This window comes from Physella acuta, unplaced genomic scaffold (assembly GCF_028476545.2).
Source record: "Physella acuta isolate Inbredline_101_S28 unplaced genomic scaffold, ASM2847654v3 ptg000105l, whole genome shotgun sequence".
NCBI classification, from domain to species: Eukaryota; Metazoa; Mollusca; class Gastropoda; family Physidae; genus Physella; species Physella acuta.
The window spans coordinates 260,581-277,405 of NW_026731625.1; the positions used below are offsets into that span (position 1 = coordinate 260,581).

The window sequence follows — 16,825 nt, forward strand, 5'->3', positions numbered from 1 at the left end:
TTTGTGTGAGAGCAGGTTAAAAGTTCCAGACTTTGTGTGAGAGCAGGTTAAAAGTTCCAGACTTTGTGTGAGAGCAGGTTAAAAGTTCCAGACTTTGTGTGAAAGCAGGTTAAAAGTTCCAGACTTTGTGTGAGAGCAGGTTAAAAGTTCCAGACTTTGTGTGAAAGCAGGTTAAAAGTTCCAGACTTTGTGTGAGAGCAGGTTAAAAGTTCCAGGCTTTGTGTGAGAGCAGGTTAAAAGTTCCAGACTTTGTGTGAGAGCAGGTTAAAAGTTCCAGACTTTGTGTGAGAGCATGTTTAAAGTTCCAGACTTTGTGTGAGAGCATGTTAAAGTTCTAGACTTTGTGTGAGAGCAGGTTAAAAGTTACAGACTTTGTTTCAGAGCAGGTTAAAAGTTTTAGACTTTGTGTGAGAGCAGGTTAAAAGTTCTAGACTTTGTGTGAGAACAGGTTAAAAGTTCCAGACTTTGTGTGAGAGCAGGTTAAAAGTTCCAGACTTTGTGTGAGAGCAGGTTAAAAGTTCCAGACTTTGTGTGAGAGCAGGTTAAAAGTTCCAGACTTTGTGTGAGAGCAGGTTAAAAGTTTTAGACTGTTATGTGAGAGCAGGTTAAAAGTTTTAGACTGTTATGTGAGAGCAGGTTAAAAGTTCTAGACTTTGTGTGAGAGCAGGTTAAAAGTTCCAGACTTTGTGTGAGAGCAGGTTAAAAGTTCCAGACTTTGTGTGAGAGCAGGTTAAAAGTTCCAGACTTTGTGTGAAAGCAGGTTAAAAGTTCCAGACTTTGTGTGAGAGCATGTTAAAGTTCTAGACTTTGTGTGAGAGCAGGTTAAAAGTTCCAGACTTTGTGTCAGAGCAGGTTAAAAGTTCTAGACTTTGTGTGAGAGCAGGTTAAAAGTTACAGACTTTGTTTCAGAGCAGGTTAAAAGTTTTAGACTTTATGTGAGAGCAGGTTAAAAGTTCTAGACTTTGTGTGAGAACAGGTTAAAAGTTCCAGACTTTGTGTGAGAGCAGGTTAAAAGTTCCAGACTTTGTGTGAGAGCAGGTTAAAAGTTCCAGACTTTGTGTGAGAGCAGGTTAAAAGTTCCAGACTTTGTGTGAGAGCAGGTTAAAAGTTTTAGACTGTTATGTGAGAGCAGGTTAAAAGTTTTAGACTGTTATGTGAGAGCAGGTTAAAAGTTCTAGACTTTGTGTGAGAGCAGGTTAAAAGTTCCAGACTTTGTGTGAGAGCATGTTAAAGTTCTAGACTTTGTGTGAGAGCATGTTAAAAGTTCCAGACTTTGTGTGAGAGCATGTTAAAGTTCTAGACTTTGTGTGAGAGCAGGTTAAAAGTTACAGACTTTGTTTCAGAGCAGGTTAAAAGTTTTAGACTTTGTGTGAGAGCAGGTTAAAAGTTCTAGACTTTGTGTGAGAACAGGTTAAAAGTTCCAGACTTTGTGTGAGAGCAGGTTAAAAGTTCCAGACTTTGTGTGAGAGCAGGTTAAAAGTTCCAGACTTTGTGTGAGAGCAGGTTAAAAGTTCCAGACTTTGTGTGAGAGCAGGTTAAAAGTTTTAGACTGTTATGTGAGAGCAGGTTAAAAGTTTTAGACTGTTATGTGAGAGCAGGTTAAAAGTTCTAGACTTTGTGTGAGAGCAGGTTAAAAGTTCCAGACTTTGTGTGAGAGCAGGTTAAAAGTTCCAGACTTTGTGTGAGAGCAGGTTAAAAGTTCCAGACTTTGTGTGAAAGCAGGTTAAAAGTTCCAGACTTTGTGTGAGAGCATGTTAAAGTTCTAGACTTTGTGTGAGAGCAGGTTAAAAGTTCCAGACTTTGTGTCAGAGCAGGTTAAAAGTTCTAGACTTTGTGTGAGAGCAGGTTAAAAGTTCCAGACTTTGTGTGAGAGCAGGTTAAAAGTTCCAGACTTTGTGTGAGAGCAGGTTAAAAGTTCCAGACTTTGTGTAAAAGCAGGTTAAAAGTTCCAGACTTTGTGTAAGAGCAGGTTAAAAGTTCCAGACTTTGTGTGAGAGCAGGTTAAAAGTTCCAGACTTTGTGTGAGAGCAGGTTAAAAGTTCCAGACTTTGTGTGAGAGCAGGTTAAAAGTTCCAGACTTTGTGTGAAAGCAGGTTAAAAGTTCCAGACTTTGTGTGAGAGCAGGTTAAAAGTTCCAGACTTTGTGTGAAAGCAGGTTAAAAGTTCCAGGCTTTGTGTGAGAGCAGGTTAAAAGTTCCAGGCTTTGTGTGAGAGCAGGTTAAAAGTTCCAGACTTTGTGTGAGAGCAGGTTAAAAGTTCCAGACTTTGTGTGAGAGCATGTTAAAAGTTCCAGACTTTGTGTGAGAGCATGTTAAAGTTCTAGACTTTGTGTGAGAGCAGGTTAAAAGTTCCAGACTTTGTGTGAGAGCATGTTAAAAGTTCCAGACTTTGTGTGAGAGCATGTTAAAGTTCTAGACTTTGTGTGAGAGCAGGTTAAAAGTTACAGACTTTGTTTCAGAGCAGGTTAAAAGTTTTAGACTTTATGTGAGAGCAGGTTAAAAGTTCTAGACTTTGTGTGAGAACAGGTTAAAAGTTCCAGACTTTGTGTGAGAGCAGGTTAAAAGTTCCAGACTTTGTGTGAGAGCAGGTTAAAAGTTCCAGACTTTGTGTGAGAGCATGTTAAAAGTTCCAGACTTTGTGTGAAAGCAGGTTAAAAGTTCCAGACTTTGTGTGAGAGCAGGTTAAAAGTTCCAGACTTTGTGTGAGAGCATGTTAAAAGTTCCAGACTTTGTGTGAGAGCATGTTAAAGTTCTAGACTTTGTGTGAGAGCAGGTTAAAAGTTCCAGACTTTGTGTCAGAGCAGGTTAAAAGTTCCAGACTTTGTGTGAGAGCAGGTTAAAAGTTCCAGACTTTGTGTGAGAGCAGGTTAAAAGTTCCAGACTTTGTGTGAAAGCAGGTTAAAAGTTCCAGACTTTGTGTGAGAGCAGGTTAAAAGTTCCAGACTTTGTGTGAGAGCATGTTAAAAGTTCCAGACTTTGTGTGAGAGCATGTTAAAGTTCTAGACTTTGTGTGAGAGCAGGTTAAAAGTTACAGACTTTGTTTCAGAGCAGGTTAAAAGTTCTAGACTTTGTGTGAGAGCAGGTTAAAAGTTCCAGACTTTGTGTGAGAGCAGGTTAAAAGTTCCAGACTTTGTGTGAGAGCAGGTTAAAAGTTCCAGACTTTGTGTGAGAGCAGGTTAAAAGTTCCATACTTTGTGTGAAAGCAGGTTAAAAGTTCCAGACTTTGTGTAAGAGCAGGTTAAAAGTTCCAGACTTTGTGTGAGAGCAGGTTAAAAGTTCCAGGCTTTGTGTGAGAGCAGGTTAAAAGTTCCAGACTTTGTGTGAGAGCAGGTTAAAAGTTCCAGACTTTGTGTGAGAGCATGTTAAAAGTTCCAGACTTTTTGTGAGAGCAGGTTAAAAGTTCTAGACTTTGTGTGAGAGCAGGTTAAAAGTTCCAGACTTTGTGTGAGAGCAGGTTAAAAGTTTTAGACTGTTATGTGAGAGCAGGTTAAAAGTTTTAGACTGTTATGTGAGAGCAGGTTAAAAGTTCTAGACTTTGTGTGAGAACAGGTTAAAAGTTCCAGACTTTGTGTGAGAGCAGGTTAAAAGTTCCAGACTTTGTGTGAGAGCAGGTTAAAAGTTCCAGACTTTGTGTGAGAGCAGGTTAAAAGTTCCAGACTTTGTGTGAAAGCAGGTTAAAAGTTCCAGACTTTGTGTGAGAGCAGGTTAAAAGTTCCAGACTTTGTGTGAAAGCAGGTTAAAAGTTCCAGACTTTGTGTGAGAGCAGGTTAAAAGTTCCAGGCTTTGTGTGAGAGCAGGTTAAAAGTTCCAGACTTTGTGTGAGAGCAGGTTAAAAGTTCCAGACTTTGTGTGAGAGCATGTTTAAAGTTCCAGACTTTGTGTGAGAGCATGTTAAAGTTCTAGACTTTGTGTGAGAGCAGGTTAAAAGTTACAGACTTTGTTTCAGAGCAGGTTAAAAGTTTTAGACTTTGTGTGAGAGCAGGTTAAAAGTTCTAGACTTTGTGTGAGAACAGGTTAAAAGTTCCAGACTTTGTGTGAGAGCAGGTTAAAAGTTCCAGACTTTGTGTGAGAGCAGGTTAAAAGTTCCAGACTTTGTGTGAGAGCAGGTTAAAAGTTCCAGACTTTGTGTGAGAGCAGGTTAAAAGTTTTAGACTGTTATGTGAGAGCAGGTTAAAAGTTTTAGACTGTTATGTGAGAGCAGGTTAAAAGTTCTAGACTTTGTGTGAGAGCAGGTTAAAAGTTCCAGACTTTGTGTGAGAGCAGGTTAAAAGTTCCAGACTTTGTGTGAGAGCAGGTTAAAAGTTCCAGACTTTGTGTGAAAGCAGGTTAAAAGTTCCAGACTTTGTGTGAGAGCATGTTAAAGTTCTAGACTTTGTGTGAGAGCAGGTTAAAAGTTCCAGACTTTGTGTCAGAGCAGGTTAAAAGTTCTAGACTTTGTGTGAGAGCAGGTTAAAAGTTACAGACTTTGTTTCAGAGCAGGTTAAAAGTTTTAGACTTTATGTGAGAGCAGGTTAAAAGTTCTAGACTTTGTGTGAGAACAGGTTAAAAGTTCCAGACTTTGTGTGAGAGCAGGTTAAAAGTTCCAGACTTTGTGTGAGAGCAGGTTAAAAGTTCCAGACTTTGTGTGAGAGCATGTTAAAAGTTCCAGACTTTGTGTGAGAGCAGGTTAAAAGTTCCAGACTTTGTGTGAGAGCAGGTTAAAAGTTCCAGACTTTGTGTGAGAGCATGTTAAAAGTTCCAGACTTTGTGTGAGAGCATGTTAAAGTTCTAGACTGTGTGAGAGCAGGTTAAAAGTTCCAGACTTTGTGTCAGAGCAGGTTAAAAGTTCCAGACTTTGTGTGAGAGCAGGTTAAAAGTTCCAGACTTTGTGTGAGAGCAGGTTAAAAGTTCCAGACTTTGTGTGAAAGCAGGTTAAAAGTTCCAGACTTTGTGTGAGAGCAGGTTAAAAGTTCCAGACTTTGTGTGAGAGCATGTTAAAAGTTCCAGACTTTGTGTGAGAGCATGTTAAAGTTCTAGACTTTGTGTGAGAGCAGGTTAAAAGTTACAGACTTTGTTTCAGAGCAGGTTAAAAGTTCTAGACTTTGTGTGAGAGCAGGTTAAAAGTTCCAGACTTTGTGTGAGAGCAGGTTAAAAGTTCCAGACTTTGTGTGAGAGCAGGTTAAAAGTTCCAGACTTTGTGTGAGAGCAGGTTAAAAGTTCCATACTTTGTGTGAAAGCAGGTTAAAAGTTCCAGACTTTGTGTAAGAGCAGGTTAAAAGTTCCAGACTTTGTGTGAGAGCAGGTTAAAAGTTCCAGGCTTTGTGTGAGAGCAGGTTAAAAGTTCCAGACTTTGTGTGAGAGCAGGTTAAAAGTTCCAGACTTTGTGTGAGAGCATGTTAAAAGTTCCAGACTTTTTGTGAGAGCAGGTTAAAAGTTCTAGACTTTGTGTGAGAGCAGGTTAAAAGTTCCAGACTTTGTGTGAGAGCAGGTTAAAAGTTTTAGACTGTTATGTGAGAGCAGGTTAAAAGTTTTAGACTGTTATGTGAGAGCAGGTTAAAAGTTCTAGACTTTGTGTGAGAACAGGTTAAAAGTTCCAGACTTTGTGTGAGAGCAGGTTAAAAGTTCCAGACTTTGTGTGAGAGCAGGTTAAAAGTTCCAGACTTTGTGTGAGAGCAGGTTAAAAGTTCCAGACTTTGTGTGAAAGCAGGTTAAAAGTTCCAGACTTTGTGTGAGAGCAGGTTAAAAGTTCCAGACTTTGTGTGAAAGCAGGTTAAAAGTTCCAGACTTTGTGTGAGAGCAGGTTAAAAGTTCCAGACTTTGTGTGAGAGCAGGTTAAAAGTTCCAGACTTTGTGTGAGAGCAGGTTAAAAGTTCCAGACTTTGTGTGAGAGCATGTTAAAAGTTCCAGACTTTGTGTGAGAGCATGTTAAAGTTCTAGACTTTGTGTGAGAGCAGGTTAAAAGTTACAGACTTTGTTTCAGAGCAGGTTAAAAGTTTTAGACTTTGTGTGAGAGCAGGTTAAAAGTTCTAGACTTTGTGTGAGAACAGGTTAAAAGTTCCAGACTTTGTGTGAGAGCAGGTTAAAAGTTCCAGACTTTGTGTGAGAGCAGGTTAAAAGTTCCAGACTTTGTGTGAGAGCAGGTTAAAAGTTCCAGACTTTGTGTGAGAGCAGGTTAAAAGTTTTAGACTGTTATGTGAGAGCAGGTTAAAAGTTTTAGACTGTTATGTGAGAGCATGTTAAAAGTTCTAGACTTTGTGTGAGAGCAGGTTAAAAGTTCCAGACTTTGTGTGAGAGCAGGTTAAAAGTTCCAGACTTTGTGTGAGAGCAGGTTAAAAGTTCCAGACTTTGTGTGAAAGCAGGTTAAAAGTTCCAGACTTTGTGTGAGAGCATGTTAAAGTTCTAGACTTTGTGTGAGAGCAGGTTAAAAGTTCCAGACTTTGTGTCAGAGCAGGTTAAAAGTTCTAGACTTTGTGTGAGAGCAGGTTAAAAGTTCCAGACTTTGTGTGAGAGCAGGTTAAAAGTTCCAGACTTTGTGTGAGAGCAGGTTAAAAGTTCCAGACTTTGTGTAAAAGCAGGTTAAAAGTTCCAGACTTTGTGTAAGAGCAGGTTAAAAGTTCCAGACTTTGTGTGAGAGCAGGTTAAAAGTTCCAGACTTTGTGTGAGAGCAGGTTAAAAGTTCCAGACTTTGTGTGAGAGCAGGTTAAAAGTTCCAGACTTTGTGTGAGAGCAGGTTAAAAGTTCCAGACTTTGTGTGAGAGCAGGTTAAAAGTTCCAGACTTTGTGTGAGAGCAGGTTAAAAGTTCCAGACTTTGTGTGAGAGCAGGTTAAAAGTTCCAGGCTTTGTGTGAGAGCAGGTTAAAAGTTCCAGACTTTGTGTGAGAGCAGGTTAAAAGTTCCAGACTTTGTGTGAGAGCATGTTAAAAGTTCCAGACTTTGTGTGAGAGCATGTTAAAGTTCTAGACTTTGTGTGAGAGCAGGTTAAAAGTTACAGACTTTGTTTCAGAGCAGGTTAAAAGTTTTAGACTTTGTGTGAGAGCAGGTTAAAAGTTCTAGACTTTGTGTGAGAACAGGTTAAAAGTTCCAGACTTTGTGTGAGAGCAGGTTAAAAGTTCCAGACTTTGTGTGAGAGCAGGTTAAAAGTTCCAGACTTTGTGTGAGAGCAGGTTAAAAGTTCCAGACTTTGTGTGAGAGCAGGTTAAAAGTTTTAGACTGTTATGTGAGAGCAGGTTAAAAGTTTTAGACTGTTATGTGAGAGCAGGTTAAAAGTTCTAGACTTTGTGTGAGAGCAGGTTAAAAGTTCCAGACTTTGTGTGAGAGCAGGTTAAAAGTTCCAGACTTTGTGTGAGAGCAGGTTAAAAGTTCCAGACTTTGTGTGAAAGCAGGTTAAAAGTTCCAGACTTTGTGTGAGAGCATGTTAAAGTTCTAGACTTTGTGTGAGAGCAGGTTAAAAGTTTCAGACTTTGTGTCAGAGCAGGTTAAAAGTTCTAGACTTTGTGTGAGAGCAGGTTAAAAGTTCCAGACTTTGTGTGAGAGCAGGTTAAAAGTTCCAGACTTTGTGTGAGAGCAGGTTAAAAGTTCCAGACTTTGTGTGAGAGCAGGTTAAAAGTTCCAGACTTTGTGTGAGAGCAGGTTAAAAGTTCCAGACTTTGTGTCAGAGCAGGTTAAAAGTTCTAGACTTTGTGTGAGAGCAGGTTAAAAGTTCCAGACTTTGTGTGAGAGCAGGTTAAAAGTTCCAGACTTTGTGTGAGAGCAGGTTAAAAGTTCCAGACTTTGTGTAAAAGCAGGTTAAAAGTTCCAGACTTTGTGTAAGAGCAGGTTAAAAGTTCCAGACTTTGTGTGAGAGCAGGTTAAAAGTTCCAGACTTTGTGTGAGAGCAGGTTAAAAGTTCCAGACTTTGTGTGAGAGCAGGTTAAAAGTTCCAGACTTTGTGTGAGAGCAGGTTAAAAGTTCCAGACTTTGTGTGAGAGCAGGTTAAAAGTTCCAGACTTTGTGTGAGAGCAGGTTAAAAGTTCCAGACTTTGTGTGAGAGCAGGTTAAAAGTTCCAGGCTTTGTGTGAGAGCAGGTTAAAAGTTCCAGACTTTGTGTGAGAGCAGGTTAAAAGTTCCAGACTTTGTGTGAGAGCATGTTAAAAGTTCCAGACTTTGTGTGAGAGCATGTTAAAGTTCTAGACTTTGTGTGAGAGCAGGTTAAAAGTTACAGACTTTGTTTCAGAGCAGGTTAAAAGTTTTAGACTTTGTGTGAGAGCAGGTTAAAAGTTCTAGACTTTGTGTGAGAACAGGTTAAAAGTTCCAGACTTTGTGTGAGAGCAGGTTAAAAGTTCCAGACTTTGTGTGAGAGCAGGTTAAAAGTTCCAGACTTTGTGTGAGAGCAGGTTAAAAGTTCCAGACTTTGTGTGAGAGCAGGTTAAAAGTTTTAGACTGTTATGTGAGAGCAGGTTAAAAGTTTTAGACTGTTATGTGAGAGCAGGTTAAAAGTTCTAGACTTTGTGTGAGAGCAGGTTAAAAGTTCCAGACTTTGTGTGAGAGCAGGTTAAAAGTTCCAGACTTTGTGTGAGAGCAGGTTAAAAGTTCCAGACTTTGTGTGAGAGCAGGTTAAAAGTTCCAGACTTTGTGTGAGAGCAGGTTAAAAGTTTTAGACTGTTATGTGAGAGCAGGTTAAAAGTTTTAGACTGTTATGTGAGAGCAGGTTAAAAGTTCTAGACTTTGTGTGAGAGCAGGTTAAAAGTTCCAGACTTTGTGTGAGAGCAGGTTAAAAGTTCCAGACTTTGTGTGAGAGCAGGTTAAAAGTTCCAGACTTTGTGTGAAAGCAGGTTAAAAGTTCCAGACTTTGTGTGAGAGCATGTTAAAGTTCTAGACTTTGTGTGAGAGCAGGTTAAAAGTTTCAGACTTTGTGTCAGAGCAGGTTAAAAGTTCTAGACTTTGTGTGAGAGCAGGTTAAAAGTTCCAGACTTTGTGTGAGAGCAGGTTAAAAGTTCCAGACTTTGTGTGAGAGCAGGTTAAAAGTTCCAGACTTTGTGTGAGAGCAGGTTAAAAGTTCCAGACTTTGTGTGAGAGCAGGTTAAAAGTTCCAGACTTTGTGTCAGAGCAGGTTAAAAGTTCTAGACTTTGTGTGAGAGCAGGTTAAAAGTTCCAGACTTTGTGTGAGAGCAGGTTAAAAGTTCCAGACTTTGTGTGAGAGCAGGTTAAAAGTTCCAGACTTTGTGTAAAAGCAGGTTAAAAGTTCCAGACTTTGTGTAAGAGCAGGTTAAAAGTTCCAGACTTTGTGTGAGAGCAGGTTAAAAGTTCCAGACTTTGTGTGAGAGCAGGTTAAAAGTTCCAGACTTTGTGTGAGAGCAGGTTAAAAGTTCCAGACTTTGTGTGAGAGCAGGTTAAAAGTTCCAGACTTTGTGTGAGAGCAGGTTAAAAGTTCCAGACTTTGTGTGAGAGCAGGTTAAAAGTTCCAGACTTTGTGTGAGAGCAGGTTAAAAGTTCCAGGCTTTGTGTGAGAGCAGGTTAAAAGTTCCAGACTTTGTGTGAGAGCAGGTTAAAAGTTCCAGACTTTGTGTGAGAGCATGTTAAAAGTTCCAGACTTTGTGTGAGAGCATGTTAAAGTTCTAGACTTTGTGTGAGAGCAGGTTAAAAGTTACAGACTTTGTTTCAGAGCAGGTTAAAAGTTTTAGACTTTGTGTGAGAGCAGGTTAAAAGTTCTAGACTTTGTGTGAGAACAGGTTAAAAGTTCCAGACTTTGTGTGAGAGCAGGTTAAAAGTTCCAGACTTTGTGTGAGAGCAGGTTAAAAGTTCCAGACTTTGTGTGAGAGCAGGTTAAAAGTTCCAGACTTTGTGTGAGAGCAGGTTAAAAGTTTTAGACTGTTATGTGAGAGCAGGTTAAAAGTTTTAGACTGTTATGTGAGAGCAGGTTAAAAGTTCTAGACTTTGTGTGAGAGCAGGTTAAAAGTTCCAGACTTTGTGTGAGAGCAGGTTAAAAGTTCCAGACTTTGTGTGAGAGCAGGTTAAAAGTTCCAGACTTTGTGTGAAAGCAGGTTAAAAGTTCCAGACTTTGTGTGAGAGCATGTTAAAGTTCTAGACTTTGTGTGAGAGCAGGTTAAAAGTTTCAGACTTTGTGTCAGAGCAGGTTAAAAGTTCTAGACTTTGTGTGAGAGCAGGTTAAAAGTTCCAGACTTTGTGTGAGAGCAGGTTAAAAGTTCCAGACTTTGTGTGAGAGCAGGTTAAAAGTTCCAGACTTTGTGTGAGAGCAGGTTAAAAGTTCCAGACTTTGTGTGAGAGCAGGTTAAAAGTTCCAGACTTTGTGTGAGAGCAGGTTAAAAGTTCCAGACTTTGTGTGAGAGCAGGTTAAAAGTTCCAGACTTTGTGTGAGAGCAGGTTAAAAGTTTTAGACTGTTATGTGAGAGCAGGTTAAAAGTTTTAGACTGTTATGTGAGAGCAGGTTAAAAGTTCTAGACTTTGTGTGAGAGCAGGTTAAAAGTTCCAGACTTTGTGTGAGAGCAGGTTAAAAGTTCCAGACTTTGTGTGAGAGCAGGTTAAAAGTTCCAGACTTTGTGTGAGAGCAGGTTAAAAGTTCCAGACTTTGTGTGAGAGCAGGTTAAAAGTTTTAGACTGTTATGTGAGAGCAGGTTAAAAGTTTTAGACTGTTATGTGAGAGCAGGTTAAAAGTTCTAGACTTTGTGTGAGAGCAGGTTAAAAGTTCCAGACTTTGTGTGAGAGCAGGTTAAAAGTTCCAGACTTTGTGTGAGAGCAGGTTAAAAGTTCCAGACTTTGTGTGAAAGCAGGTTAAAAGTTCCAGACTTTGTGTGAGAGCATGTTAAAGTTCTAGACTTTGTGTGAGAGCAGGTTAAAAGTTTCAGACTTTGTGTCAGAGCAGGTTAAAAGTTCTAGACTTTGTGTGAGAGCAGGTTAAAAGTTCCAGACTTTGTGTGAGAGCAGGTTAAAAGTTCCAGACTTTGTGTGAGAGCAGGTTAAAAGTTCCAGACTTTGTGTGAGAGCAGGTTAAAAGTTCCAGACTTTGTGTGAGAGCAGGTTAAAAGTTCCAGACTTTGTGTCAGAGCAGGTTAAAAGTTCTAGACTTTGTGTGAGAGCAGGTTAAAAGTTCCAGACTTTGTGTGAGAGCAGGTTAAAAGTTCCAGACTTTGTGTGAGAGCAGGTTAAAAGTTCCAGACTTTGTGTAAAAGCAGGTTAAAAGTTCCAGACTTTGTGTAAGAGCAGGTTAAAAGTTCCAGACTTTGTGTGAGAGCAGGTTAAAAGTTCCAGACTTTGTGTGAGAGCAGGTTAAAAGTTCCAGACTTTGTGTGAGAGCAGGTTAAAAGTTCCAGACTTTGTGTGAGAGCAGGTTAAAAGTTCCAGACTTTGTGTGAGAGCAGGTTAAAAGTTCCAGACTTTGTGTGAGAGCAGGTTAAAAGTTCCAGACTTTGTGTGAGAGCAGGTTAAAAGTTCCAGGCTTTGTGTGAGAGCAGGTTAAAAGTTCCAGACTTTGTGTGAGAGCAGGTTAAAAGTTCCAGACTTTGTGTGAGAGCATGTTAAAAGTTCCAGACTTTGTGTGAGAGCATGTTAAAGTTCTAGACTTTGTGTGAGAGCAGGTTAAAAGTTACAGACTTTGTTTCAGAGCAGGTTAAAAGTTTTAGACTTTGTGTGAGAGCAGGTTAAAAGTTCTAGACTTTGTGTGAGAACAGGTTAAAAGTTCCAGACTTTGTGTGAGAGCAGGTTAAAAGTTCCAGACTTTGTGTGAGAGCAGGTTAAAAGTTCCAGACTTTGTGTGAGAGCAGGTTAAAAGTTCCAGACTTTGTGTGAGAGCAGGTTAAAAGTTTTAGACTGTTATGTGAGAGCAGGTTAAAAGTTTTAGACTGTTATGTGAGAGCAGGTTAAAAGTTCTAGACTTTGTGTGAGAGCAGGTTAAAAGTTCCAGACTTTGTGTGAGAGCAGGTTAAAAGTTCCAGACTTTGTGTGAGAGCAGGTTAAAAGTTCCAGACTTTGTGTGAAAGCAGGTTAAAAGTTCCAGACTTTGTGTGAGAGCATGTTAAAGTTCTAGACTTTGTGTGAGAGCAGGTTAAAAGTTTCAGACTTTGTGTCAGAGCAGGTTAAAAGTTCTAGACTTTGTGTGAGAGCAGGTTAAAAGTTCCAGACTTTGTGTGAGAGCAGGTTAAAAGTTCCAGACTTTGTGTGAGAGCAGGTTAAAAGTTCCAGACTTTGTGTGAGAGCAGGTTAAAAGTTCCAGACTTTGTGTGAGAGCAGGTTAAAAGTTCCAGACTTTGTGTGAGAGCAGGTTAAAAGTTCCAGACTTTGTGTGAGAGCAGGTTAAAAGTTCTAGACTTTGTGTGAGAGCAGGTTAAAAGTTCCAGACTTTGTGTGAGAGCAGGTTAAAAGTTCCAGACTTTGTGTCAGAGCAGGTTAAAAGTTCCAGACTTTGTGTCAGAGCAGGTTAAATGTTCCATACTTTGTGTGAGAGCAGGTTAAAAGTTCCAGACTTTGTGTGAGAGCAGGTTAAAAGTTCCAGACTTTGTGTGAGAGCAGGTTAAAAGTTCTAGACTTTGTGTGAGAGCAGGTTAAAAGTTCCAGACTTTGTGTGAGAGCAGGTTAAAAGTTCCAGACTTTGTGTGAGAGCAGGTTAAAAGTTCCAGACTTTGTGTGAGAGCAGGTTAAAAGTTCTAGACTTTGTGTGAGAGCAGGTTAAAAGTTTTAGACTTTGTGTGAGAGCAGGTTAAAAGTTTTAGACTTTGTGTGAGAGCAGGTTAAAAGTTCCAGTCTTTGTGTGAGAGCAGGTTAAAAGTTCCAGACTTTGTGTGAGAGCAGGTTAAAAGTTCCAGACTTTGTGTGAGAGCAGGTTAAAAGTTCCAGGCTTTGTGTGAGAGCAGGTTAAAAGTTCCAGACTTTGTGTGAGAACAGGTTAAAAGTTCCAGACTTTGTGTGAGAGCAGGTTAAAAGTTCCAGACTTTGTGTGAAAGCAGGTTAAAAGTTCCAGACTTTGTGTGAGAGCAGGTTAAAAGTTCCAGGCTTTGTGTGAGAGCAGGTTAAAAGTTCCAGACTTTGTGTGAGAGCAGGTTAAAAGTTCCAGACTTTGTGTGAGAGCATGTTAAAAGTTCCAGACTTTTTGTGAGAGCAGGTTAAAAGTTCTAGACTTTGTGTGAGAGCAGGTTAAAAGTTCCAGACTTTGTGTGAGAGCAGGTTAAAAGTTTTAGACTGTTATGTGAGAGCAGGTTAAAAGTTTTAGACTGTTATGTGAGAGCAGGTTAAAAGTTCTAGACTTTGTGTGAGAACAGGTTAAAAGTTCCAGACTTTGTGTGAGAGCAGGTTAAAAGTTCCAGACTTTGTGTGAGAGCAGGTTAAAAGTTCCAGACTTTGTGTGAGAGCAGGTTAAAAGTTCCAGACTTTGTGTGAAAGCAGGTTAAAAGTTCCAGACTTTGTGTGAGAACAGGTTAAAAGTTCCAGACTTTGTGTGACAGCAGGTTAAAAGTTCCAGTCTTTGTGTGAGAGCAGGTTAAAAGTTCCAGACTTTGTGTGAGAACAGGTTAAAAGTTCCAGACTTTGTGTGAGAGCAGGTTAAAAGTTCCTGACTTTGAACTTTCAGCTCCTCCTCGCCGTCCGCCTACACGGTGTACGAAGCCAAAGGGAGCCAGTCAGACAGCGATGGACGCACGGTGCCGCTGAACGTGAGCCACAAGGTCCTGATCACCAACCGAGGGCCCAGCTTCCTGCCCGCCACTACCATCACCATCAGCGTCCCTGTGCTCCTGACGGACAGGTCCAAGATCGTCCTACAGGCGAACGTCAGGGTATCAAATGTCTTGTAGTTCATAATCTACAGTTTTATCTCGCCCTCACCAAGTCTCACGCTAGACAAAACGTCTCTCCTCAGATAAAAGTATCACTCTAGTCAAAACGTCTCTCCTCAGATAAAAGTATCACTCTAGTCAAAACGTCTCTCCTCAGATAAAAGTATCACTCCAGTCAAAACGTCTCACCTCAGATAAAAGTATCACTCTAGAAGTCTCACTCTTGTCAAAACGTCTCACCTCAGATAAAAGTATCACTCTAGTCAAAACGTCTCACCTCAGATAAAAGTATCACTCTAGTCAAAACGCCTCACCTCAGATTAAAGTATCACTCTAGTCAAAACGTCTCACCTCAGATAAAAGTATCACTCTAGTCAAAACGCCTCACCTCAGATTAAAGTATCACTCTAGTCAAAACGCCTCACCTCAGAAAAAAGTATCACTCTAGTCAAAACGCCTCACCTCAGATTAAAGTATCACTCTAGTCAAAACGTCTCACCTCAGATAAAAGTATCACTCTAGTCAAAACGCCTCACCTCAGATTAAAGTATCACTCTAGTCAAAACGCCTCACCTCAGAAAAAAGTATCACTCTAGTCAAAACGTCTCACCTCAGATAAAAGAATCACTCTAGTCAAAACGTCTCACCTCAGATAAAAGTATCACTCTAGAAGTCTCACTCTTGTCAAAACGTCTCACCTAAAGTAAATCTCCCCCCCCCTTGTTTATTAAAGATGTTTTGTTCCAGCTGTCTGGTCCAGATGGTGAGGTCACCAGCTGCACAGCTGTAGGCAACATCAACATCCTCCACAGCTCAACCACCACTACATCAACATCATCGACAACAGTCACTTCATCAGCTACAGCAAATGGCAGCACTACAAAACCCAGTCAAGCACCACAGACCACAGCATCTTTGACTACAGCAGGTATATACAACCTCATACAACACACGCTCATAAATAACCACACAACACACGTTCACACATTCACACAACACACGTTCACACATTCACACAACACACGTTCACACAACACACATTCACACAACACACGTTCACACAACACACGTTCACACACACACACACATGCAACACACAACACATACATACAACGCACGCACAAATAAGATACACTCAATCATCACGTGCGCACAAAATACACAACACACTATCGCAAAATACACGCTAATACAATACACACACATTACACAACACACGGTCACTCGATACTCACTCAACCACAAACCCTCACCAATTACTAACAACCACATCAACCATATACGAATACAGACACCACCCATCTCATTCAACTAACCAATGATTCCCCTCCAGCAGAAACCACCATTGACTTTGGCGTCCCTAGCAACAGAAGAAAGCGGGCAGCTGACAGCAGTGGGGAGAAAACCTATGTAGTTGTAAGATACATAGTACTTCAGTGTACATCCTACTACTTTAGTAAATATCCTAGTACTTGAGTATACATCCTAGTACTTTAGTGGACAGCTTAGTACACAGCTCCGTACTTTAGTGTATAGACTAGTACTTTAGTGTTCAGACTAATACTTAAGTGTACAGTTTATTACACAATATTTAAATACATGGTAATACTTGATATTAGCTGCTAGTACTTCCTTATGGTGGTTAAGTGTAAGTGTTGGGTTCATTTCCGATGAAGATTTTCTTTTTCGTAACTTAGTGTTGTAGGACTAATGTGCCTAGATTTTGATTTGTTTGAACTTAGGATTGTTTTATGTTTCTTTATATTTGTACTATTACTGGAATTAGGGTAGGGTTTGTCTGGGGTGTTCGAGTGTTTAGTTTCTAGAGACTTTTTACAAGCTTTTATTTAACTTGCTTCATCCATCTTAAGCATGTCGGTCTGTCTAGATCGAAACGGGAGAGCGAAATTTCAGGCACTTCTAACCGATCAAGTTCTTTGAAATTCGGCATGTGGGTCAAGACCCGATAACAATCCAATGTGACATTACATTTGACTTAATTGGATGTCTAATTAATTGTTTATGAAATTATTACAATTTTCTGATATTAGTAGGCAGTCTTATAATATGTATTGGATACATTTACTAACATTTGACTAAACTTTAGGAAGCGCCCCTCGCTTTTCTTAAAAGTTATTTAACAGAGTATTATAATATACGAGCCGACCCGCTGCGTATCATACGCCGCAATTTAGCTGTTTTTTTTCTACTTTTCAGTAATTTATAATTTGTGAATTCGACAGTACAAATGCTGCCACTGAAAATATTTGCTTAAAAACACTAAACACCCCTCCCCCCCCCCCCCCCCACGTGAAAGCAGTCTCCTCTTAGTTACCTCCTCTAAGTTTAAAATCGTTTCAAACTAAATTATCTGCCCCTAATAGCCGTCACCAAACCCGTCTCTATGATTGTAAAATGTAAACATCGTGAACCACAGCTCACCAAACCATGTGAGGGGGTGGGGGGTGGTAGCGATAGAGAGGAAGAGAGGGGACTGTAAGGCGCGCTTGCAGCTTGTTTTCTAACCGCTCCCAGAAGAGAATTATATATATAGATTTAAAGAAAATCATTTATTTTCGCCATTTTTAGGGTGTAGTGTGTATGTTGGGTGCAGTGTGTAAGTTGGGTGTTGTGTGTAAGTTGGGTGTTGTGTGTAAGTCGGGTGTAGTGTGTAAGTTGAGTGTAGTGTGTAAGTTGGGTGTAAGTTGGGTGTAGTGTGTAAGTTGGGTGTAGTGTGTAAGTTGGGTGTAAGTTGGGTGTAGTGTATAAGTTGGGTGTTGTGTGTAAGTTGGGTGTAGTGTGTAAGTTGGGTGTAGTGTGTAAGTTGGGTGTAGTGTGTAAGTTGGGTGTTGTGTGTAAGTTGGGTGTAGTGTGTAAGTTGGGTGTAAGTTGGGTGTAGTGTGGGTATAGTGTGTAAGTTGGGTGTAGTGTGTAAGTTGGGTGTTGTGTGTAAGTTGGGTGTAGTGTGTAAGTTGTGTGTAGTGTGGGTATAATGTGTAAGTTGGGTGTAGTGTGTAAGTTGGGTGTAGTGTGGGTATAGTGTGTAAGTTGGGTGTAGTGTGTAAGTTGGGTGTAGTGTGTAAGTTG

General features: G+C 40.2%; 1 protein-coding gene across 2 annotated transcripts in view; it reads left to right on the top strand.

Moving 5' to 3' along the window:
* Positions 1-16,825, top strand: part of LOC131932718 (integrin alpha-10) — a 75,131-nt gene that overhangs the window by 52,556 nt on the left and 5,750 nt on the right. Inside the window, exons 20-22 of one of the 2 annotated variants that reach the window (XM_059289634.1) lie at positions 13,534-13,738; positions 14,486-14,666; positions 15,072-15,154. In XM_059289634.1, the coding sequence (XP_059145617.1) occupies positions 13,534-13,738; positions 14,486-14,666; positions 15,072-15,154 (469 nt within the window). The remainder of the gene's footprint in view (positions 1-13,533; positions 13,739-14,485; positions 14,667-15,071; positions 15,155-16,825) is intronic. The other variant, XM_059289635.1, reaches the window with a different exon arrangement.